At 46.2% G+C, this 25,679-nt stretch overlaps 1 protein-coding gene across 1 annotated transcript; it reads right to left on the reverse strand.

Annotated features, from left to right (window-relative positions):
* Nucleotides 1–25,545, reverse strand: HEMK1 (HemK methyltransferase 1, mitochondrial release factors N(5)-glutamine). The gene is made up of 11 exons (XM_084214743.1): nt 25,418–25,545; nt 22,590–23,005; nt 22,032–22,123; nt 20,951–21,044; nt 9,278–9,427; nt 7,206–7,270; nt 5,354–5,403; nt 4,036–4,141; nt 3,216–3,311; nt 1,363–1,476; nt 1–1,025 (listed from the first exon to the last, which is right to left on the reverse strand). Exons 2-11 carry the CDS (start codon nt 22,848–22,850, stop codon nt 989–991), a joined length of 1,065 nt encoding a protein of 354 aa, XP_084070869.1. The 5' UTR covers nt 22,851–23,005; nt 25,418–25,545; the 3' UTR covers nt 1–988.
* Between the last annotated feature and the right edge of the window lie 134 nt (nt 25,546–25,679).

A 25,679-nucleotide genomic window follows, 5' to 3' on the forward strand; every position in this document is an offset into this window, starting at 1 on the left:
GGCCTAGTCTGAGTCATCCTTCCCAAAGAGACAGACCTCAGCTACTCCCACGCCTGTCAAGAGACTGGGTCCTACTCCAAACTCAGCTTGTCAAACTTTCTGCAGGTCATTTCACCTCCTGTTTTTCAACTTCTCCATCTGCAAAAGCAGAGTAGTGACTCTGGCCTTCTCTTTAAAGTGTTGCAATTAAATGTCTCATGTGGAATTTAGGCATTTCTATTACTATCAGAGCAATGTGTGGGTGCCAGATGTTTATTCAGGTCTGCCAGCATCTCTGAATAGTTGCAGTGAAATTCTTTTAAGGACCCTAGTCTGAAGCACTGTCTTTATTACAATGTGTTGACCATTTCTGGCAGCATCTACCAAATGTCAAAGGCTGTAAATTCAGGTGCTGTAACATGTGCACTGATCCTTCAGAGACAATCACTCAGCAGGAGTGGGAAACAAAGGCTGCTTTGCTATTGGAGCATCAGGATCCTGGAACAGAACTGCATTTGAAATGTGCACAACAGTTATGTCCTGTTATACCTGCAAATCCATGTGCCAGTATAAGCCAGGATTTGAGCTTATCACCCCATCTGGTCACATTTTATATAAATGTATCTCAAGGCCAATTAAAAAAAATATATAATTAAATTCTTTCTAGGCCAAATGGGTGATTTGGCACATTGAGAAGTTGTATTTTTAATCTGGAGCTGTGAACTCTTCAATCTTAGGTCCTGAGATGATTGAGTCACTTTAGCAGAGCAGACTAAAATGTTTCATGCAGTTCCCTGAGGTAGGTGAAACACTTCCACATGCTCAGCTGAACTTCTGCATCTCTGGATGAGGTCTGTGTCAGGATATGAAGGGTCTGTCACTGCATGAAAAGTCCAACACTCCGGGGAATGGAGATTACTTTCACAAGGCAGAAGGAGTTTTCAACCAGCTGTTCAGCTGGGCTCAAGAGCAAAAAGCATCCTGCAAGGAGAGTTATGTCTGACAGTTGTCAGCTGCTTTGTTTCTGGATGTGCAGAAACCTAGGCCTGTGGAAAAAAGAAAGACCAGAGCTTTAAGTCTCACTAGGGACAATGCGCCTCTACCTCCCTCCTATAAAAGCAGTAATTTTCCAACAGCAATAACCCGACCAGAGCCAGTCACCCCATCAGAAATGCTCACCTGGGTCAGAATTTCTCACTCAAACACTTGCCAGGCTGTTTCAGAATATCAGAAAGCTGAGATACAACCAGGGAGACCCTATTTTGTCAAAGACTGGCTTCAGCTGTGAAGCTGCTCTGGGTTCACTCAATACATAAAGGTGCAGGGACATATTCTTCAAAGGACACAAAACCTCCAAAAATGCAAAGGCAAAAAAAGACTTACTTGCCACAAAAGTCCTTGTGAACGGCACGGAGGGTGAGCAGTAATTCTGGGTGTGCCTGTAGCCAGTGCTCCACCATATTTGGATGCCTGGGATCAACTTCCAGAAACAGGCTCCTGAAAAGACACATTTGGGAGTAGAATTGGAGAGACGCACATTTAGGTTGCTAAACTGATAAAAATTAAGATCTTTCTTTCTGTGTGACTCTGACCAGTGCATGAAATTAAAAGGTCAGTAAACACAGTGCAATCCAACAACCCTAAACCAGATCATAGCTGTCCACATAAGATGCAGATCCCAGCTGCCTCCTTCAGGGGAGAAAGTATTGATCCTGGGGGCAATTCTTATGGTACTCTGTTGAGCAGTTAAAGCCTTGTATAGAGATGTAATGAGCCCTTCTGAAGCTCACCCAGAGATTCCACCAGCCATGTGCTTCTGAAACCCCCAAAGATTTAAAGGCAGAAGGCAGATTTTATGCTGCAGGAACACTGAGCACTGGCCTGGCAGCCTGAAGTCCCTCTGTGTATAAGCAGCAAGAGACATGAAGTACAAGTCAGAACACACATTCTTCCACAGTGAATGTCTCCATAAATCAGTTATGAAAACAACACCAGCATTCAGGCCTACATAGAACTGATCAAATAACCTCAGTTAGGGCACCAGGACCAGGCCTGGCACTGCAGGGCAATTTCCATCTCTGCCAGGCTTTATGACACTGGCTCCCTCCCCATGTTCCCTCTCATGACAAAGCAGAACCACCCCAGCTCACTGGCACAGGGAGTAATGGAGCTGGTTATGGCCTGGGACACAGCAAGAGACACATTTAGCAGGCTAAGAACACAAGCCAAATCCCATCAAATGCTCTCCTGAGAACTCTTAAAACATCCCATACTAAATACTCCCTACAAATTCACCAGGCTAACTACAAGCTGAGTGTGGATCTCATTTCTGACCTTAAAAGACTTCCACTCCTCAATGAGGGCTTGACCTTATTGAACAAGCAAAAAGAGAAGGAAAAGAAATAGTCTTAAGAAACAACCCCACAGGACCAGTCTCTAATGCTGGGAAATTCTGAGGAGCATCTTCTGCTCTTGTGGTCATGCAAAGCATGAGGAATGAATTTTGCATGCACTATGCCTCTCAATATTCCCATTCTTCTTCTCAAAACAGCAGATTTTCAACAACCTCTCTTATGGTGGCCAAATGTCAGGAGTATTCAACAGGATGTGTGAATGCCCTGGCACATGAACAGTACTTTTGGGTACCCAGACTTTTGGGTATCAGCATGATGATCTTCAAAATGGATCCCACGTGACAGAAAATAGGAACAACCAGTCTTGAATATTAATCGTGGAGAAATTTAACATTTAAGAAACAATCCCTGACTGATCTTCATTTTCCTGGGATATTCAGCATTCTATACTGGTACACCAAAGAATTTTCCCCTAATGAAAGGGTGGGAGGGAAGTGGGGATCTACATCCACCCTCAAAGAGATGTCCATTGCTTCTCCTTCCATCAGGTACTCACCTTAGAAAGCTCCCCTTTCTGCACTCTTTCTTGGCTGCTCTCTTCCATGTTCTTTTTGTTGCTGCTTTCACCTTTGAAGATTCTCACTTCACTAATGACTAGGAAATGCCACCAACAGCCAAGAAAAGGGCTCACACCACTTTATTAACCAATTTCAAGCTAATTTTGTTTACACACATGATATTTTAAAAACTTTTATTAACTGGGGCAATGAGAGGACAATTGGCAACTGTTTTCCCTCTTGTTTTGTTTTCATACAGGGAAGCACAGAATTTACACAAGTGGATGGATAAAAGACATGAAATTCAAAAGACTGTAGTGCTTACCCAGAAACCTTCAGAAGAGAAGGAGCCAAAGCCAGAATGGTTTTGATGACTCTCATGCCATCATCTCCCCCATCCAGGGCATCAAGGTCCTCATAGCTGGAGTGTGGGAAGAAAAAGACATTTGACAGCAATTCCTGTGGCCCTTGAGAATGCATCACCCCACAAAGAAAGGTGCACCTGACACACCTGAACTGCAGCACTCCCAGAGCAGGGGACGGCACTCACCCCTTCCATGGGAAATACAGAGAGGGAGAAGGCAGCTACCACTGGGCTGAGAAACCTCACATTCAGCACAAGGACAAAACATCCCCTGAAGTATTTCTGAAAATTAGGGGCCAACTGTAGCTGGGATCCAACACATAGGTCTGTTCTCTCTAAGCTGGCCAGAGAGCAAGGGTGTTGTACAGCAAGGACTTGATTGATCCATGCCAAACAGCAGCTCAGGCTGTGGCTAGCCCAGTAGAGCCAGCTGGGATGCAGAAAGCTCAGCTGCCAGAACCTGCTCTGGTGCACATCTTGTACAGAGGTGGGGGCAGGACTTTCTTCTCACATGCATGACAATCAGTTTTGGATTGGGAACTTGCTAATTTCAAACTGTGTACTTTTTCTATTTTAACAAATCTTTAAAACACTTCCATGTTGCTTCAGGCATGTTAGCAGTATCAAAGCAAGGCTGTATTATTATATCCCAAATAAACACACCTATATTTTGCATGTGTATATTACATTTGCATGTTTTGTATGCAACTGTGCGTAGTACAAGGAAGCAGACAGAAAACCTTGCTTCAAGGAACAGGAGAGGAAAAATCTCTTTGATTACCAGAGGATTTCTGCATCCAAGGAAGCCATGTCTTCATGGAAAACATATGGGGGGTTACTGACTATGACATCTATGGGGCCCCAGAGCAACAGCTGTTTGGCAGAACCTAGAGAAGAAAAAGAATCACAAACATCTCTTAACAGCAGCATCTTCCCTATAAGCTCAGTGTCAAGATCCTCCCCAGGAAACTGTCTCCAGGCATGTGTAAATGTGTTTGACTCTGCTTTGTGATCATAAAATTTTATCCTATTTCTTTCTGCAATAACATGCCTTGCTCCCTGTCCCAGGAGTGCAAGAGTAATACAAAGGAAAGCACAGATGAAGTATTTTTTCGTATCAAGAGCTTGCTTAACAAAACATGGTAAAAAGCACAGGAGCTTGATGCCCTGGAACTCTGTGCCCACCTGGATCTAAAGCAACAACCAGAACTCAGAGAGTCCACAAAGGCCTAAGTGGGAACTTAGACTGGCTGTCTAGGTGAACATCCTTCCTCTTATAGTGCTGCAGAGCCAGGGCCCCTCAGCAAAAACAACAATGGGCTGCTCTTCTGCAGACCAGGAGCAGGTCCCTACACTCCTGCTGCTGTCTGACACAGGCCAGCCCTGAATCAGACCTCATGGAACCATGTGAGTGTGGCACTTCCTTGGGCAGCCTCTTGGCACAGGGCTTTCAGCTCAAAGAGGCAGCAGAGTGTCAAAAACAAGTGGCAGAAAGGTGTGCTAATGAACCCACAGTGCTGCAGCTCCTGGCTCCACAGCTGCTGACAAACAGCCAAGCACTATCCACCTAACTGCATAGGCCCCACCAAATGCTAGTGTTAACTGGTTTCAGCTGGCTCTGGGGAAGAAAAGCATCCTCTCCTGGTTCAACTAACCTAATTTCAGGTGAATATGGCTGGACATTTAATCTAAGCTAAATATATGGGCTCCCTCTACCATCAATGGAGAGACAGGTGTGTACCTGATTATCTAAAGCCTGCATGGAATGAATTACACTCTTTATGAATTCGCCTCTCCCCAGCAACAGTAGAGCACCTGGACTCCCAGCTCAGACACAACCTTGGGACACCTAAACCCAGGATCAATTCACTTTCTGATACAATTAGGGACTTCTGTCAGCTGATCATCTGCCCTGGAAATCTCTGCAGGGAAAAGCTTCACTGGCTCACTTCTTACTGACCTTTTTCTCTATTAACATCAACACTCTTCTACTGTCTGCATCCCAGAATGGTCCCTTGGCTGTCTCTCATGCCTCCCTCCACCCATCAAAGACAAAAAGGAAAAAAGACAAAGGGGATTATAAGAGCGAAAAGAGTTACTGTGTGAAACATCTTGGTGGATGATGTGAATCCTTTCTTGGAGTTGCAACCTGTAAAATTCCAGATGCAAGATGCAACAACAGAAAGAAGAAAGATTAGGAGGTGTATTTGTGTTCATGAACAGTACATTCTACAAACAGATCAATAAATATTGCACCTCTTATCTGATACACCTACATTCACAACAGCCAAGATCTTCCCAGCATATTCTCTCCTCCCACCACAGTAGCCTCACACCCAAGTTCTACTCCCTTTGCTGAGGGCTGTGGTCCTGAGGGCATCAGGAAAGGGAGGGATTCCTGCAATGTGTGCCATGTGCCCAGATGGGTCTGGCACTGGAATTGATCCAGAAAGACTCATCTAAGCATCTGGAGAGCACAGCTGGGATAAGGGAGCTCTGAAAAGCAGGCAGGATCTAAGCTGGGTTCAGTCAAGCAGTAGCACAGTTTATCCTGCTAACTTCTCTCCCAAGAACTACAGGGCACCATGCCAGGGAGAAGATCACAAAGACACAATGAAAATATCCATGGAGAAATATGCAGCTCTCTGACATGGCATTTATACTCCCTCATCCACTCTTGAGCCAACAAGCAATGTTAATAAGCAAGACAATTTTCCCCAGAGGCCAGAGTTATAGTTTATCAAGGAGACAAAGATCTGGCCAGCTTTTATTATATCTATGAAAAATTGCAACAGAATTTGGTTTGACACTGACACATTAGGAAGAAACCTCTGCTCCCCATTCTCTGTAACTGGGCTAGGAGGCAAAGGGTAACAGTGAGGCGACCAGTTTGGGAAAAGCTTGTTGCTACTCAGCTCCTGCTCAGCTCTTGAGACACACACACACAAGCTGGGACTTGCAAGAAGTGAAGAAATGCAGCCCAGTGCAGCCAGCACCAGAAGTGGCCCCCTCAGTGCCGGCAGCAGCTTGGGAAAAGAGGGGTATGTGGGTCTGTGGACAGAAATCCCAGTTAATGAGCACCTCTTGAGACTCACAGCTGTACTGGATTCCATGAGAAATAGCAACAGGAATTTTGTCTGAGATGGCTCTAATGAATGCCTAGGGCCCAGCAGTTACTGAGGATGTGAATGCAATCTGAAGCTCATTTGACAAAGCCTACAGAGACTCAGAAGCATACTGGGATTCCAGCACTGGGGTTCACTGCGGTACTGACAGTCCAGAACAACCTGACAGAAGAACCTGCTGAGGAAGTGGAGCCTCTAGTAAGACAAGGACAACATGACGGACATGTCTCTGTTTTCAGCACAAGGTGTTTGAACATCCATCCTGCCACAGCACAGGTGTCTGAACTGCATGGGATCCAGCAGCACCATTCCCACCAAACCAAGACTGCAGGGAGGATGCTGAGGGACACCAGGCAGCACGTCAGAGGAAAAGTGCTACTTGACTGTGCAAGCATTTCTGGAGGAGCCAGGACAGAAACAAGCACAACAATAGTGATTGAGGGAGCCAGAGAGCAAAAGGCTCAGGATACACTTGTCCTTAACCTCCTAAGTGACATAAACATTCCTACTTCAGTCCTGAGCTTCCTGAGTTCACAGACAGGGGTAAGAATAGCTACCAAAAAACACTCTAAAAACCCTTGACAAACAGCATGTGAGTACCACTGCTTTATTTAGGCTGCTGTCTTTGCAAACTATGTTCACAAGCCAAAGAAATACACTCTGGTAAACATAAGCCTTTTTTTTTCTAAATTGTTACACTCTTTAGGAGCTCAACAACTAAACAGTCTCTGGTTTCCAGTGGTGAGAAACATGTACAAGTATTGACAACTCTTGGTCTTTCTCAAGCAACAATTTACAGAAAAATGAGTAATATGTGGTCTTGTACCTATATGCATTCTCCCTGGTGAGATTCACAGCAGCCTCCTCTTTGTCCATGGCTATGACTCTGCTCTGGAACAGAAAAAAACCCAACAAATCCACCAAGCAGGTGTTATAACATCAAGATTCCTGAGCAGACATGCTCTGCCAAACATGCAAGATCAAAACTGACAAGAGACTGCTCACTCTTGGCTCCTGAAAGGAACAGCTCCTGAGGAATGCATGAAGGGCATAGCTGGGATCACAGGGATGTGTGTAAAGCACTAAAGTGACTGAAGGCTCTCTGCAGCACAGCCAGCAGCCCACCAGAATAGACAATAACAGAGCCACAGTGACTCACCTCACTGATCCCTCACTGCTCCTGGCAGGGTGAGACAACACTGGCTAGTCTGGGCTAGGCACAGACTGCTGCAAGGTCATGTTGTTGGATTTATCCTTCCTAGCACAGACAGGATCCCTCTCAACACAAACACAACCACTTGGACACAGATTCTGGCATTTTCCATCTGTTATGCAGACACCTTTTACACAGTTATTTCACTGCCTGTATTGACTGCATGTACTTGACTGTGTGTCAGGTATTTAAAAGTTCTCCAGCAAAATGGTAAGAGACAGGGCTCCACAAAGAGAGATTTGTTTGACCTTCAATTCCACCTTGGGAAAACCACAGACAAAAGCCTAACTTGGTTTTGCTATGCTTGATATTTTTTTTAAGCACAGATGTTGGTAGGATTTACACAGAGGACACATGCTTGAAGAAACTGCTTGGTATTTGGTGATGATGGTGTGATTTGCCATCACTCCTAAGGGGATTAATTTCATGGTCCCAAGCCAGCAGCCCCACACATGAAGCTCACCCTTAAGGTGAAGGACACAGCTGAGACCATAAATGAAAAACTGCTGCTGTTTTCTCAGTACCTTAGTGCCAAACTCTGCCTCAAACACTAAGGAGATTACCCAGTCTGTAACTCCACTTAGCTGTCAGTGTGGCTACCACTAATTCTAATCAGTCAAGGCTCCTTATTTCCCTGGGTACAGCAGTTTGGGCTGGGAAAGGACTGTCATGAGTTAGAGAGACAGACTGACACAGCTCTTTAAATTAACAAGCAAGGAAAAGAGCATGAAGCTCTTCTCCCAGCTCAGGAAATCAGAGCAATTATACTCTGAAGTCATGAAGCTCAAATATTAATCTTCTCAGGTCACTGGGAGGAGGAACACCCCTTCCATTAGAGGCATCAACCTCTAATTCTTACACAGCAGGGCTTATACTTCTACAAGAGGAGGGGCTGGCCACAGCAATTCTCATTCTTGAGAAGGAACTGGCTGGTCAGCAGTTCTGAGGAGTGGGGAATATCTTCCCATGACCACAGGCAATGAGATCTTGGATTCATTTCTCATTTTATTGACCAGGAATATCTCCATAAACATCTCCATAAAAATGGAGATCAGCGCAAGAAGGGCTTTGGTCACCCAGATCTCAGTCCCCTCCTGCTTTTTTGACTCTGTTTAGAAGCTGTGGGTTGTTACTAAGGAACAGAAGACTACAAAAACGTGTTTTGGCAGTTGTGGCAGTGAGATTTCCTTGTCTTTTTCATCCCAAATACTGACACTGCCATGGTAATCCCTTTCCTGTATCATTTAGTCTTCAGTTTCCTAGAGACCAGATTTTTTGATTCACAGCAAGGTGGTTTATAGACTAGACTGCCCCATAAATTCAACAAATAGAGTGTGTGCCCATGCCTCAGTCCCTCCTGTCCTCAGTCCAGGTTAGTATCTTAAACCAACACCCACCAGTGCTTCAAGATAAGGTGATTATTAGTGAGCTGCAGTAGCTCAAGAATGAGCACATTCACTTCTTTCATTCTGCTTATGCCTTCGCTATCCCTGGAGACAGATGGGGAGAGGGAGCAATTCCCAAATATCCCTCCTCTACCTTCTAGGAACTTGCAGAGCCTGTCAGAGACCTGAGCTGCCAAAGTTCCTTCAGAGAAGTTTGTGACATCTCAATGAAGATGAGCAGAGTGGGATTGTCCTCTAACACAGGCATCTATTGCACCAGGAGCACTGAAGAGAGCTCACCTGTGGCAGTTTACAGAGCAGACTCAGAGCAATTGCTCCAGAGCCACAGCCAATTTCCAGGATCACAGGATGAGGAACAGGAACTGGGAAACAGAGGGTCGAATTCTCAGACTTCTGAAATGCTTCCTCCACAACTAAAGAGACAAGATCCTAAGAAAACAAAAAAACAAAATTACTAAGGGAGCTGTTTTCACTCACACCTTTGTGATCTGAAGACTGAATTTCTAGACTCTGTACCCAATGCAATGTATTTTTGTTGCTAATTTTAAATACACAGATGGTAGTAATGGAACTGACATGCCAGAAGTCACTCCAGCTCCATCTGCCCCACAGGGTGCTTTGATTAGTGACCAAATCCTCAGGATACAATCTCCCACAGATCCTCTGAAATCTCCTAGCACTGTTGGGGAAAACAATAACCAGACAGCTGGAGCACATTATCTTCTGCAACACCACTTACTCCAAAATTTTGGCTTTTAGAATTTCTAAGCTTCAAAACTCAAGATTTCTACACAGTCTCAGTACAGTAGGTGACCAGGAGGCAGTTGCACAGCTCCTGATAGCATCTAAACCAGTAATCCAACCTGCAGATGAAAAGTCAAGGCAATGAGTTACTAAATGATCCAAGTGTGCAGTTCCCTGCATGGATTTCAGATTGTGGACTCCTACTACATTTTGTTGCTATAAAGTCACATGGAAAAGATTTTTATCCATGTTCCTGGATCTGTATGCAGTTCTGCCATGTCTGCCTCCTCACTCACATCAAACTTTTCTTTCTAAAATCCCTTTGCCATGTTATATAAAATCCAATACAGCAGGAGAGTCTCAAAGATTTCTAAGGTTTCTGAAAATGAGATAGAAGAGAAAGCACACATGTGCCTCCCTCTGACTGCAGAATGAACTTCCTTTGTTATTCACTGGAGAAAACTGTGAGATGGAAACCTTATGAACACTCTGAGCGCATCAACAGCTCAGCAGGAGCTCTCAGCTCCCTCCCATCCTTGGGGAAGGAGCAGACATAGACCTGCTGCCCTAGGTGTTCCCTAGGATTCTCTACTTGAGAGGGCTGCTCTTGGACCTCTCCTTTAAATCCAGAAAGCTTAACAAAATTTACAAAAAATAACTGACATAAGCTGGAATATTTAAAAGGAACAAGTCTGGCAGGCAGGTCAGCTCCTCTGTTACTTTACAATGACTTTTGTCAGGAGCCTGAACTGGACAGGCTTGTGCATAAGGGCAGAAGCCTCTCCTTGGATCTCTCATCCTTACTGGGGTGCACCATAAGAGATGCCTTGTGCAAAGGTGCAGTACCTCTGAAGAGATTCACAGCTGTTGGTCATCCTTCATGACAGGCCCCTCCACATGTGCAGCGAGTGGGAAGGGAGATGCAAACAGGTACAAAAATGAAGCATTCAGGTAGATGAGCTTTCTTGAACCATCCCTGGAGCAGGCAAGTTTGGGGACTGATATCTGAATATACTCAGCCAGGGATGAGGAGCCACATTACAATGCCCTGCCCTGGTCACCATGTCATTACTGGCATTGCCCTCATATGGGAGTTTTTCTAACAATTTTCCAAAATCACAAATTCCTCACTGCTGCTCTGGGATTCCTTTCCTAGACAAATACGGGTGAAAACAGTCTCACAGGCTCCCAACCTGGAGGAAACTATTACAGGACTCAGACAGCAAAAGGGAAAAATAAACACCTGATCTACCCACTTCTGTGAGAAGAGGCTTTGGCCATTCAAACAGCTCCAGATGAATCAGCCTGAAAAGACTTGGGCACTGCAGACAGACAGGGACTGTAGCCACAGCTTGCTTTGGCAAAGCAGGAGGGGTGCTGAGGATTCCAAGACCACAGAAGAAAAGGCACACAAAAAATTCTGCTTGGCTATTAAATAACTTCTTTAAATACCAGCCATTTCTGGACACTTACAAACATTTCCTGGAAATCTCCACAGTAACTCGGAACCATCTGTTCCCAGAGTAGCACAAGTTACTGATTACAAATGTCCAAATATGACTTCCATACATGAGAACTATTCTAACCATTTATTAACTTCCTTAAGGTTTCTCATTAGTAATTTCAAGCTTGATGGGTTTGAATGGAATGCCTACTTTACACATTCCACAGTGAAAGCATTTTAGTGTGCTTGCCAAAGCTCCCATTTAAACATGACTGATTTCAGGTTTTACCACATAAAATACAAATAAAATGGGACGTTGATATTACTTAGGCTTTGAGTCCTGCTTTCTGACTGCCTTACCTCATTGTCTTGGTTATTTCATTTCAATTCTTACTGAGGCAAAGGCTGGTTTTCTCATAATACGCATTTACCATAATAGTGCAAAAGTAAAAGACATAAAAAATAATGGGACAACCTAAAGGAATGGCATAATTTTCCAGACATTAGTACCTTACTACAATAAAAGCTTGAATAATTATTTTCAACCTGATTGACCAGCAAAGAAGATGTATTCTAACTGGCAATCAGGAAAATCCAGCAACCATGACACAGAATACGTTTAGTCATCCCACTCCCATTGCCACTACGTTTCAGGAATGATTAAATTATCAAAAATTGTTTTGAAACTGTATTCATCAGATTCTTCTCAGTATTTCTCACCTTCTAGCAAATGATCCACCCAAAATCTGTATTTCTCCAATCACACCATCACCTCCAAAATATCACCACTGGAAATTGATAAATTACAGCATTTTGCAGAACACAGCAGAGTCCCTTTCAAATCTCATCTTGGGAGATGAAGTATTTCTGGCTATTACAGTGTTCATACAAAGACTACAAAATAGACAAGTCAGACATTCCCAACCTTTGCACAAGAATCCTACTGGAACCACAGCAAGGAAAAAGCAAAGAAGAGGCTGATGGTACTAAAAAGAGGTGTCTGGGACTGGCACAGAGAAACTGGGACTGGGACAACTGCAACTGGCCAAAGGCTGGGGTCTTTACTGAGTAGGGTACCCCATGTCTTCTCAGACTGAACAGATTCAGAGCACAAACACCTGCTAATGTGATGCCAACATTACCAAAAGCCATTTTAACCATCAGTTTGATCACCAGCTTTGAAGGCTGAGATATGAAATTATAGAAATTCCACTGGGAAATAAAAGAAAACACTTTGTGACCCAATTCCATATTTGCTCACAGCATGCCAATCGCTGGGTAGAATGAACTCTCAGTTGTGGAGATATTAACATTCAAATTATTGCTTACAGTATGAGTCATTATTATCAGTTACAACCCAATCTACAACAAAAAAAAATTCTGCTAACCAGTACTACAGGCACTGGCAGAACTACTTCCATCCTGGAGCCTGGCATACAGACACATGGGTATCAGTGTGATAATTGTGTCAGAATGGGGAAATTGAACATTTTGAAGAACTTTTCTCCTCTAGTCTTTGCAAGAAGCTTCTTCCTTCAGCAAAAGTCTGTTTTGGAAGGAGTGAAGGGACTGAATGGCAAACAGACAGAACCAGAAAGAATCTAAAATCCTCTGCTGCTTTTGCTAGCAATGGCAGCAAGGTGAAAGGGAAGGAAGGTCCCCTACATGGTTTGGGCAGCCCCATGATGGAGCTGGTGACACCTGCATGCACGGACAGACTGCACATTTCATTCCATACATAGGTGAGCAGAGGTGTTGAAACAGCCAGGAGGAGGAAACAGAAGTCACATGAAAAAGTGGATTCAGTAGCCCCTTGAAGTTTTTCCTTGAAGCAAATCTTATGTATGGTCATAAATTAAAAATACAAGAAGGTTCACCTCAACATGAGGAAAAAATTCTTTACCATTGATGGTGACAGAGCACTGGAACAGCTTCGTGCCCAAGGAGGGCACGAAGTCTCCCCCTTGGAGATGTTCCAACCCCACCTGGACACATTCCTGTGTCACCTGCACCAGGTGACCCTGCCTTGACATGGGGATTGGACTGGATGATCTGCAGAGGTTCCTTCCAACCCCAATTGTTCCCATTGTATGATTACCCTGCGCTTACATGTACAGGGGACACAAATATTTGCTTCTCGTCCTACCTAACTTCCAGCACCCAAGAGGCTCTCAAGTTTTTGTCTCTTAGCCAAACCACTCAGAGGCTGTTCTCACCTTATGGTTCCAGGAAATCTTGCTTCACTGCCAGATTCACCCTAAGTTTACACTGTCCTTTATTTGGGCTCCACCCCCCACCTTCTCTTTGAGGGCAATAAATGCAAGACTTTGTGAACGCCTCCAGCTTCCCCTGAGCCTCTGCCTCACCCTTCCACCCACAAGTGTGGTTCCCCAAGGCCCCCCAGCACCCTCTCTGCTCTCACAGGCTCTTGGTGTCACCTCTGCCCTGTGACCAGGGCTCTGGTTCACTGCATTTCTTGGAACTGCAGCTGCACAAAGCAGTGAGAGGCCAGGGGCTGCCAGCAGCCAAACCACAGAGGCTGCACAGCTGCAGCCCAGGCAGAACCAGACAGGCTCAGCTGGGTTCCAACCCCAAGACAGTCGGGAGGAGGCAGCAGAGGTTCCTGGGCTCAAGGCTGGCTGCAGAGCTGAGGGGATCCTCTGCTACAGCCCAGCACCTCGGAAGAGCCCATCAGATATTTCTGCCATCAAAAAGGGCAAACTAACTAAATAAAACAAGAGGAAGTGAGGAATAGGAAAGGCAAGGGTGGAAGTCACAAACTACTACTGCATTCCCTACAAGCACCCTTTTTCCATGCCTCAGGGGAAAGCAGGGAAGACAAAGTTCCAGGGGTAAGAGCCAGGTGGCAGGAGACTCTGAATTCCCAGGTCACTAAACTGAAGGAAAGGAAACCCACTCAGGAAAACCCTGGTAACCTTCTGGTAACCTGCTCTCACTCACTCCCTGGGAATGTTTCACTTATTTGTGTGCTTTCCAGAAACTTCTATTCTCAGAATCCAGGACTTTCCATAGAACCTGATATGATATTAACCCAATAACCTCTCCTGTCTTGTTTGTCCACTTGGCTCCCAACCAGCACATGACAAACACCAGGAAGCCAAGCTGGAAACCCAACTCCACGGCAATGGCCCTAGAAAATCCCTGCCAGTATCCCACTTCCAAAACCAAGCCATCAAACCAGCCCACTGCTTCATGGGCAAGCAGGGCTTTTGTCCTGGGCTATTCTGCCTGGCACTATAGTAGGAAAAAGAAAAATCACAGAATATTCTGAGCTGGAAAGGACCCACGTGGATCCTTGAGTCCAGCTCTGAAGAGAATGGCCCATGTGAGGATCAAACACATGGAACTCCCACTATAAATGGATGGGAATCAAAGCACCTGAGTAACTCCAGAGGAGCCACTGATCCTGAAAAAAGGGTGGCTTTAGGCATTAGCAATGACAGACAAGCATGTCAAAGCACACCTAGTACTGAGGAAGGGGTTTGGCTTTGGTCACGCAGCAGCTGCTCCTGATGTCAGGGCACATGCCACGTGCTGCTTCATCTGTTGGAGCAGAGGCTGTGACAGCACCCAGGAATGACTTTACCAACAGGCAGCAACCCATATGTGCTTGTGCCCAAGAGAAATTACCACAGCTGTCACATCTAAATTTAGCCATGCCTGAGGGGCAAGCGTGGATCCAAGTTGCTGTACACTGGCTGTACCTCAGGTGTCCAGCACAGAGCTCTAGCCAGGCACACCTCTCCAGAAAAAAGGTATTTGCTTTCTCTGCAGATACAGGTATTGACCGCTGCCAGACACAGCATCTGGACAGATGCACTAGTCTAGCTTGCTAATCCCTAGCTCTAGTTACTTGGATGTTTGAAAAGAGCTTGGGGGAGGAAAAGGATTTTCCCCCCCTCATGAGGGAATCTTCTTCAGTCCCATCTGTCACAGCCATTTTAAAGCTTGTTTTTCTCCAGTTCTAGTGCTACATCCTGCTTTCGCTGCTGATGAGCTACTGGACTCAGTGGAAATGCATGGAAACAGGAGGCTCTTTCAACCACAACTGGGAGATTAAAACCCCCCAAAAATACAGGCATTAACAACAGAGATCTGTAAGAACATATTAGAAAAGTCTATATAAGTCAACCTGGGGGACAGGTTTGTGCATGACTTAAAAGAACAGCTGCTGCTTTCCTTGCCTTCAGCACAAATTTTAGCTTTAAATTTCCATTTTTTGTCTGTCCTGAAAATCACCAGCTTGGAAGAAATTCTCTGCACTAGCAGAGCCTTGTTTTCTTGCATAGGACGCCAGCAGAAATTACCACCACAGTTCATCTTGGCCAGTCAGCTAGGAACAACGCTGTTTCTTCCATCATTTCCTTTTGAACAAGAAGAAATCTGTCCGGGGAAAACATTCTGTCCTGATTTTCAAGTGGCCAGCAATAGACTCTTGCTATGCTGTTTCAGCATTTAATTACACTCTCTGCTGAGATGTGCACCTTTTCTTCTGCCCTGCATTTATAGTGCTTATTATACACTTGTCTGTGAAACTAGAGAGACTTCAGTTTCCAAATTTCTGCCGTCTGTGCCAGATAATTTACCCCTAAGCTTGTCTTTGATGAGCTGCACAGTCTTCAACAACAAGGCAGACTTTTTCAACCTATTAATCCACAGAGTGTTTTTTCTCCAAATCTAATTTCCCACTTCTTCCTCAAGTAGCCAGTAACATAACTAGACATAATAGTTCTGCAGCTATTCCACTACTGCAACACTCATTATTTAACGCTGCTATATGCATGTGGCATTCCCCTGTCCCACATGCAAGGATCCCATCAGCCCACTGGGCAACAAAAAGGGGGTGCTCCTGGTCAGCCAATATCCCTAAGACACTGGCAATCCCAAATCTTTCTCCAAGCCCTTCTGGCAGCACAAGTGCCTCAGCTACAAGGCACAGGCTGCTCTCTTTGTCTCTCTATATGATCCTATTAAACACTTGTGCCTAGCCCAAAAGGCAATTCCAATTGCTCTGCTCCCTTTGTGACTTCCATTCCCCAGCCTCTGTGCCACAGCCCACCTGCAGGAAATATTTTTGTCCTCCAACACATGGATGAAGTATTGCCTGTCATATGGGCAAAATCTGATCTGTGAGGCCACAACAGCAATGCTCCATCTTTAGCACATTTGCTTACAGCTCTATTTTGACACATAGCAGAGAATTTTTGATTGATTAAATAATGCTCTAGTGTATTTATGTTTAATATGCCTTATACAAGTCTACATATATTTCAAGAAAGGACCTTAAGCCATGTCAAGACAGGGAACTTTTAGCCTTTTCACTTCCCAAACTGGGAAGCCCATTACACAGAAAGGGGATGCAGCCTTCCCTTGAAGAGACAACTGCTCAGAGGCAAAAGTATGAAAAAAAAGCCAGTCTTCTGACTCTTGATTAATGGCTATACTCACTAGACAGTATGACCTTCAGACCTTTCCAAGAAGTATCCATCTGTGGTAAAGAAATTAGGGAAATGAAAGGACATTTCTGCATCAAAGGCTTCCTTTCAGCACTGATTGGAACAGAAAATGGGTCACTGCTTTGACATAAAACACTGGAGAGCAAAAGGGCCCACCTTGCAATCTGTTTATTTGCATACACAGGTCAGGAAAAGAAAACTCTCCCTTCTCTGTGTGCTGGACCTTCTTGAAAGTTTAATGATTATGTTTATCTGGAAGTTAAACTTCATTAAAGGTTTCTCTGAGCCAATCTTTGACTCAAGTGCTTTCACAGAACACTCCACACAATGAATGCCATTCCACAGGCAGGTGCAAGTAAACAGCATTGAATTCAGCTTTCAAGCATCAAACATGGGAAAGAAACAACCTATTTTGGGAAACAAGCAAAAGAGCTTAAAAATCACAGGTGGAAAAAGAATAGACAGAGACTTAACTAAAAATCACAAATGCTGTGGTGAATTATTTAAGTGTTATACAGTAAAAACTAAAGGTTTTCCTTTATGCTTAAACAAGCAGGCAGCACCAGAAGCAAAGAACATACTTTTCCCACCTACAATACAAGATTTGCTGTCACGTGATGCCAGGGAGGTTAGACATAGACAAACTCCAAAGAGGATTAAACAAATCAGTGGGGGACAGATCCATTAGCAATTATGAAGCAGGATGGTCCAAAATCCAGCTTTGGCTAAGAACACTCCTTAACTGCTCACTGTCAAGAGAAGAGGGGACTCTTCCACACCCACCTTTTCTCTTGTCATTTTGCTCCCACCATCTGCTATAGGAGCTCGGATCAATAGCTGCGAGGCACAAACTATGGCTATTTTTGTTTCCACTGAACAATTAAGCCTTTCCAGAACCATCAGAAATCCTGGGATAACGACGGGAAATCGAACCGTCACGAACTGGGCGAGCGTGAGCCTGGAGCGCCCTCTGGGGGCACCAGGCGGGTGTGCCGCGTATCCCACACCCTCCCTCGGAGGCGGCCTGGACCAAGGCAAAGCAGGATCAGAGAGCCTGCAGTCACCCGGGCAAAAAAGGAATGACATATCCACGGCTGGTTGAATACTCCTCCTCTTTGTCCTATTTCTCCCAAAGCAAGAACTTGAACTTCTTGGAAAAAAGCAAAATTTTGAACTTCTAAAATTTTAGAAGTTCAAAACAATACTTGCTTTGGGAAAAGGTCTTTCTTCTCCTTTAATAGTGAGGGAGCAGTGTTGAGAGAGGGATGCCCTGACATTACAATAATCACCTAACAAAGATTACTCATTGTGTACACCCCATAACTTTGGTGCAAACGTTCCCCAGTGCAGAAGCTTGGCTCTGGTGCCACAGGAGGAAAGGTGGGAGGATGCTGAGTTCCAAGGGCCTCCCAAACCCACCCAGCACCCACAGCAGCCAGTCCACAGCTCTCCTCCCAGCAGGCCAGAGCTTGAATAGGACCTGCTCTTTCCCTGCTTCTGCCTGCCTGTCCCCTTCCCAGCCAGATTCCCATGGAACAGAAGAACAAAGCCACATGTGCTGCACAAATATTCCCGGAGGGAGCGAACAGGAGAGGGCTCAGCTACCAGAGGGAACTAAACAGATGACATGGGGGCAAATTTCACACAGGACAGAATGAAGCAGACAAGGGAGTTTCTCTCTCTGCGTGTGTCTCTGTCCCCAGGCCTGAAACAATGCTTGTGGTTTGGGTCATGCTGTGTTTAATTTCATGCCATTACCAAGGCGCTGGGAGCAAGAGCCATAATAACCCTTCTGTTGCAACCAGAGAACAACATGTGTGTCATAAACATGGCTTCCCTTCTCCTCAGACTCAAACCAACACACAGGAGTACCTGCAGAAGCTACATACAAAAAATTAGGAAGAAAATTTTGAAGCTGCCTGTGTGTCTGCACTGAGTCAGTTTAGGGAGTCACATTTTCTCAGCCAAAAACAAGACACGTGGCTTGTGTGTGCAGTCACAGATAAACTTGAAACTGGGATAACAATTAACTGCTTCCTAAAGAACCAGGATTATTTACAGAAATTATCTGGTGAAAAGTTTCAGCCCTACTCCTTTTAAGAACACTGCAGACAAATTCTAAACAAAAGGAAAGTAACAGACGCAATGAACTTTAACATTTCTGAAAGCAGGTACTTCCATTTTAGTTTTCAAGTCCAGTGAAGGCTGAAAAAAATTACTCTGATGAAACAAAACATAGACAAAGCCCAACCCAAACCCATCACACAAAGTCAGAAATCACCAGCCTTTCTTCCAGCAGAAGGAAAAGGATCTGGACACTACTTTATACACAGGTTACACACAGGACACAGCTCCTGGAAGCAGCACCAGTCTACAGCCATGTCCTGCCAGGTGCTGCTGAATAGCTGGATTTTGTCCCCATGGCTCTCCTGCCACAGGAACCTCCCCAGCACATCACAAGCAAACTCTCCATTGCCCACAGAGCTCCATTCCTGAATCATGATCATAAATGTCTGGTCTTCTGTAATAAATGTGCTAAAAATGTGCCTTCATAGTAAGTTAAGTGACACAACAAATAAAGTTTTGCCAGACATGTCTGGGTTAAGCTGTTTACACTCCATTTTTGCACCAGGGTATGTTAAGTGATTTCAAACACAGCACTGCACTCCAGTTTGGGCCAGCAGAGATGCTTTTACAAAAATTAGGCATCTGGGCTCAATTAACAACATTCTCAAGCATTGGCCAGCCCAGCTTCCACCCCACACAATAGGCCTTTGTTTTGAGCCTGGCACTGCATGGGGTGAAGAACCAGAGCACAGCTCCAGAGGAAGCCTCACCAACAGATATTTTGACTTGCAGAACATACACATTTTCCCTGATTTCAATGCTCCCATTGCATCTGTGAACTAATTGGGATTTGGAGATTGGAAATACTCTCTTGGACCATCCAGAGCAGAAATACCATTGACATACATTGCTGGCTCCAACTGGCAAATTTATTCCTTGGAGGTCCATCTCCAAACTCAATCACTACAGAGTGATCAACCCAGACCAGGCAGAGAGCTCCCAGCTTCTCTGGACACAAGTGTCAGCACTATGATTTAGGGCCCAGCAGATTCTCCATGAGGTGCTGCTGATGTCCCACACCAAACCAAGACTGGTTCTAAATATTCTTCCTCTCTCTGACTTGAGAGGATGTCTATGCTGTAGCTGTGCTGATTCCCACTAAATACTCTAGAACCCCTTCATGGATTTCAATAGCACCCTTTTCCTCAAAGGGCACAACAGAAGCACAGGTTGTCTTTGTCCTTAAATTTCTGTTTAACTTTTGCCCATTACAACAGGCAAACAATTGAAGAATGACTACTAGACTGAAACAGGTTTAAGCTTCTGGTACTCATAAATGGACAAGGTAGGAAGACCACTTCATCTTGGAAAGTTTACAGAGGCTCCAAAAGAAAACAAATTCTCAGAAGGTAAAAAACCTCCAAAACAATCCAAAATAAAAAACTCATTTGGCAAATCCTAAGCTTTCCTGAGGACTAGTAAACAAAAAGTTTCCTTGCTATGATGGTCCATGTGCTGAAAGTGAAACTAGGCTACTGACAGGGGAAGTGTCACCATGTAGATCTTAAGCTCTTCCATAGCAGTAGGAATGCTGGGGAACACAGAGTTTTAACTTGGTCATGTATGGCTGTCCTTTACATTCTTATGACTGACAGTCCCATTTAATTCCAACCCAGGTCAGAACTCACCTTTCAGTTTCCTGTATTTGTCCAGAAACCACCATGGAACCATGTGACAGACAGTAGGTGCTACTTCCTACCAGCCAGCACAGGGACACTCAGGCTCTCTGGACTGCATTTCTGTTTTCCTACTACTGCAGGGTTCTGCTGGCAACCTCTGGACAACGTTTAGATTCCTGTATGCACTAAGCATACAGGGGATGGGATATAGCAATAGATGTTTTGAACTTCTCAGAAGTCCTTACTATAGCAGGACTAAGCAAAGCAAAGCCACATCCTTCCATCAATGGCAACTGATTTCTGTGTAATTAAGAGATACATTGGGTTGCAACATCCCTTCCTCTGAGGCAGGAGGCAAAGGTTACTAGCATCAGCTCCAGATCACAAGCTTTGAACCACCCCCATTCTAAAAGAAGTGGAGTGATGTGATTTCCTCATCACTGCAGCCTCCCAGCATACAGGATGCCCTCACAGCAACGCCCTGATTGTATCCTGTCATGTAACTCACACATCCAAGCCCGCCCCCACCCCTTCCTCATACCTCTGTTTCAGGCCGTGGAATAAATACTGGGGGTCTCATCTTCAGGGTCAGCTCCTGGAAGTCCCACTCTCCAAGCACGTACTGCACTGGCATCCTGCGGCAGGCAAAGGGAGCGTGAGCGCTCTGGGACTGCGCTGGGTGACCAGAGACGCTCTCATGGCACGCTTTCCTCACTGCTAAGCACAACCCCTGCCGAGGGCCAGCAACTGCATGAGCAATGTGCATGTGCATGCTGAGGGAGTGGGGAGAGTTCCCTTCCCACAGTCCAGTTTGTCATCAAGCACTGGAACTGGGAACTACAGGTAGTCAGCCTCACCTTGATATCAGGGAAAGTGATGGAACAAAGAGCCCTCGAGGCTGTGTCCAAACATGCCAAGTGCAGGAAGGTGATTGAGACTGGTCAGCATGGATGTACAAAGGGGAAATCACTCCTGAATGAGCTGACAGTCACCCATGACACAATGACCAGTCTGGTGCATCAAAACCACATCTTGACTTTCCCTAGGGCTCTGACACTGTCTCCCATAACATCCTAATATGCAAGCTGATGCAGTACAGACTGGATAAATGGGGTGGGCTGGAAACGAACTGAACAGTCAGGCTTGCAAGGCTGATTTCAGCAGCACAAGGCTCAACTGAAGGCTGATTTCTAGTGGAGTACCCCAAGATCAATATCCCACAACACCTTACTGGTGTGGCTGAAGGGACAGAGCACCCTTGGCAAGCCTGAAGTGACAGAACTAATTGGGAGGAGTAGCTAACAGACCAGATGGGTGTGCAAATTTTCAGAGAGATCTCTGGAGAAATGGGCTGACAGGAATCTCATAAAAATCAGCAAGGAGTAATACGAAATCATATAAACTGGGGAGGAATAACCCCATGCACCAGTACAGGCTGGGGCCTGACCAACTGGACAGCGGCCTTGCAGGTGGACAAGTTGTACCCCTCATTTAAATCACCATGAGAGACCACCACTGCACAGCTGACATCTGAGCTGCCTTCCCTCTGCTGCCATTCTCCTGGCTGCCTTTAGGCTGAAGGAAAGCCCTCCAAAGGAATAGGTACAAGAGGATGCTCCTACCTTTGTAGCCGCTTGTGGCTCAGCTGCTGGATTTGCTCTTGCTGCAGCGCTGTAAGTGGAGTGTGGAGGCTTTTGGAATCCAGACTCTGAAACTGAAGACAAAGTCACTTTAAAACCTGCCCATCTGTGCCACTGGAGGGTCCTTTGCCGTGGGCATCCTCCAGGGTGACACAGGATGCTGACAAACACAATTGCCTGGGACTGCTAGAAATCAGCTGGAGAGCCATCAGAAGAACTTATCTGCATCTTTAGAAACAAACCTTTACAACTGTTCTTCTGACACTTTTCGGGGCTCACAAAAACAATTAAAACTAAGAATCACTTCATCAGGCAAGTCAGGGTGGATGTTTATGTTACAATTCAGTGTCTGCAAAAGAGATGTTTTAAGAGACCCCTGAGTGTTCTACTGGCAATAATACACTACCTCTCACCCCCTCTTCCATCTAACGGAGGATAAGTTGTTCTACTCCCTCTAAATGAGATAAAAAGGTAGGAGATTCAATAAAAATGAAGAAGTGAGAAGCACACGCAGACCTTACTCTTTTCCTATTACTTAACTGTTTTTGCTCCCAGGACAAATGACACAATATATTGACTGGATTCTTGTGCTTCAGGGATCCCATTTGTCTTGAACACCTTCTGCCAATAGTTGACCATATCAGTGGCAGTCACGAGCCCAGGTGCTGCACTGCAGCTCTGCCTCAGAAACAACTGCTTTGGACAGAGCATAGCATCTTTACTTGGAGTCCCTCGCCCCGGCACACATTGAGGTGGGAGGCTCAACAACTTCCTGAGCAGTGGATGGGTGAGGCATCTCATTGTGGTGAAGTTTCTGGCTTCCACACCTGTTCCTTGTTGCCACCTACTGATGTCAGCGCTGAGATTCACCTGGTGCTACCACAGGTTATTGACTAAGCACCAGCTGACCACAGTCAGTGGGTTCTCCACGGGACAGCATTTGCAGCTCTTCTGGGCTAGAAGACAAGGCAAGAGAAGAGTGTGAGTTAGGTCTACTAAATAACAGGTTCCCCTCTGACAAAATGCAGACTGCTTGCCCTAATCCCAGCCCACAACCACAAAACCAATTAACAGTAACAAAGGACGACCCCCAAAAAAGACTCACATGACAGCCAACCAGCTAAGCCCTGCAACCTGCTTCTTCCCAGAGCTGCCCATCTCCAGAGGTCAGTCTGTGCCCATGGCAGGGCAGAAGTGAGCTGCCCACACACAGGCACAGCTCTGCTGCCTGTCCTGGGTCCCAGAAAGTTACTGACACACCAACCTTCAGCTCCAGTCCCTGGCTCTCCACCCCACAGGTGGGTCACCCTGGTTTCCCTGTACGAAGATCTTCAGTCTGTCCTAGATTATTTCTTTTATTCCTCTCTCTTCATAAATCACAAGTCAGAGGTTGGCAGAGATGCTCACAGAAGACCTGGACTTCACGGATCAAGGGTGTTTCACACTGTTACCATCCCCAGAGGGCAAACAAGGGGACACAGAGCCAGAGCTGAACTGCTAAGAGCAGAGGAAGGAGAAAACCTCACAACATAATAGAGGGAAGAGAAACACTTGAAAGATGGAAAGGCCAGAAAGGACAAACCCTGCTAGAGGGAAGTCGGTCTCTTAAAGGAGAGAAGAGGCAGAGCCAGACAGGGGGGGGGAATAAAAACAAACAAGATGACTGCAGGAGACAAAGGAAATGAAACCTTACAAAACAGTTGCTGCATATCACACTTGGAACTGTTCGAGACAAACAGAACAACAACCACATTTTCCTGCTGTGATCCATGAGAAATGAGAGCCCCTCTCTTTTCTGACTCATAGTCCCTGGAGCAACGCTGGGTTTCCCTGAGTACTCATTGCCATTCCTCTATTGATGGTTGCTTTTCAACACTGTCTCAGAGAGGCCACAACCTCCTCTACTCCAATTTCTCCCAAAAATCACCACACAAACAACTACTGAGCAGCTGGCAGCTGCCCCCTTGGAATGCTGCTGCAGGGAGAGCTAGGGAGACCAACTTGGCTCCAGCCTGGAGATGCTGGCACCACAGTCCTGCTCCTGCTGCACAGGGAAACCCTGGAACAGTCAGGCCTCCATTGCCCTCCTCTGCAAAATCAAACACAGCCCAGGGAAGCAGCAGAAGGAATACCCTGCAGTGCAGATCTCCAGATTGTCTCACCTGCTCCCTCCTGGCAAAGGGATGGATGCTCTAAGAGCCGAATGATCCCATTTTTACCATCTGTGTTACTCTCAGCAGAGAGACAAACAGCCCCCATGAAAACTTGCCTTTAGGTAAGGTCTGTCAGCTACAGTATCTATTTGGGAAGCTTCCCACTCCAAGGCCCTGTTTACTGCTACAAGAGAAACACTGAAAAAATAAAACATTAACACCCATTAGCGTTCTAAGGGAGGCAGAGAGGACTTTAACTGGCCACGGCTGAAACAATTTGCACAGAAACACAGAACTGCTGGGGTTAGAAGGGACCTTTGGAGATCATCCAGTCCAACTTCCCAATCAAGGAACTTCCCAACTGGAACACGGCCAGGTGGGTTTAGTGTACCTCCAGAGAGGAAGACTGCATGCACCCCCTGAGCAGCCTATTCCAGTGCCCTGCCACCCTCAGCATAAAGAAGCTCTTCCTAATGTTGAGGTGAAATTTCTTGTGTTTTACTTTATGGCCACTACTCCCCATCCTGTTGCTGAGAATCACCCTCTTGACAACCTCCTTTGAGTACTTAAATGCATTAATGAGATCCTCTCTCACTTTTGTCTGGACTAAACAGGCTCAACTCCTGTGGTCTCTCCTCATAAGACACATACTTCAGACCTTTTATCTTTGTTGCCCTCTGCTGGACCCTCTCCAGTGGCTCCTTGTTTTGTCTCCCTTAATAAAGGAGACCAGCTACTTATGTAAAATCCTTGCATGCTTCTTCTTGGTACAAATACCAGTCTGCACACAGGGAGGAAGCAGATTTCCCTTTCCCCTCTGCAGTTCCGTGGTTTGGTCCTTTCAGCCCCAGCTCCCTCTCCCTGTAGCCTCACACGTGCACAGGTGGCTGTGGAAAGGCGCTGCCCCACTCACAGGCCTGAGCAAGGGCTGGAGCTCGCAGTGTCCAAGTCCCGTTCCAGCTGCTGTCAGTGACCGGCTGAGCCAGCGCCTCACAGCCCCGCGGCCACATCGGGGAGGGCAGCCAGGAGCTGCCGACCTGCGGCGGTGAACGAGCCGTATGAGCAGCGCTGGGATCGGAGGCGGCTCCTCTTCCCGCCTCTCAGCTCTCCCTGCACATGAAACACCACGAGCACGCCCGGGAGCTCCCTTCGCCTGAGGGGCGAGAGCGGGCCCGGGGCTGCTCTGAGGGGAGCGCGCGCACAGCGACGCCTCACCTCATGGCTCCCGGCGCGGCCGGGGGCACGGCCTGCTCCCTCGGGGGCGGGAGCCCAACCGGCTCCCAGCGGGGCTGGGGGCACCGCCGGCTGCCTCGGGGACCGGGGCCGTGGGCAGCCGCCTCCCGTCCCGCAGCAGGGCCGTGAAGGAGCAGCAGCGCAAGGAGCCCCTCCCGACTCCTGAGCGCACCGCCGGCCCGCCGCCGCCGCGCGCTTGAGTGACAGCCACGCAGACCAATCGCGAACCGAGCCTCGCGGGGGC

The sequence above is a fragment of the Fringilla coelebs genome (assembly GCF_963513975.1).
Source record: "Fringilla coelebs genome assembly, chromosome: 13".
NCBI lineage: Eukaryota > Metazoa > Chordata > Aves > Passeriformes > Fringillidae > Fringilla > Fringilla coelebs.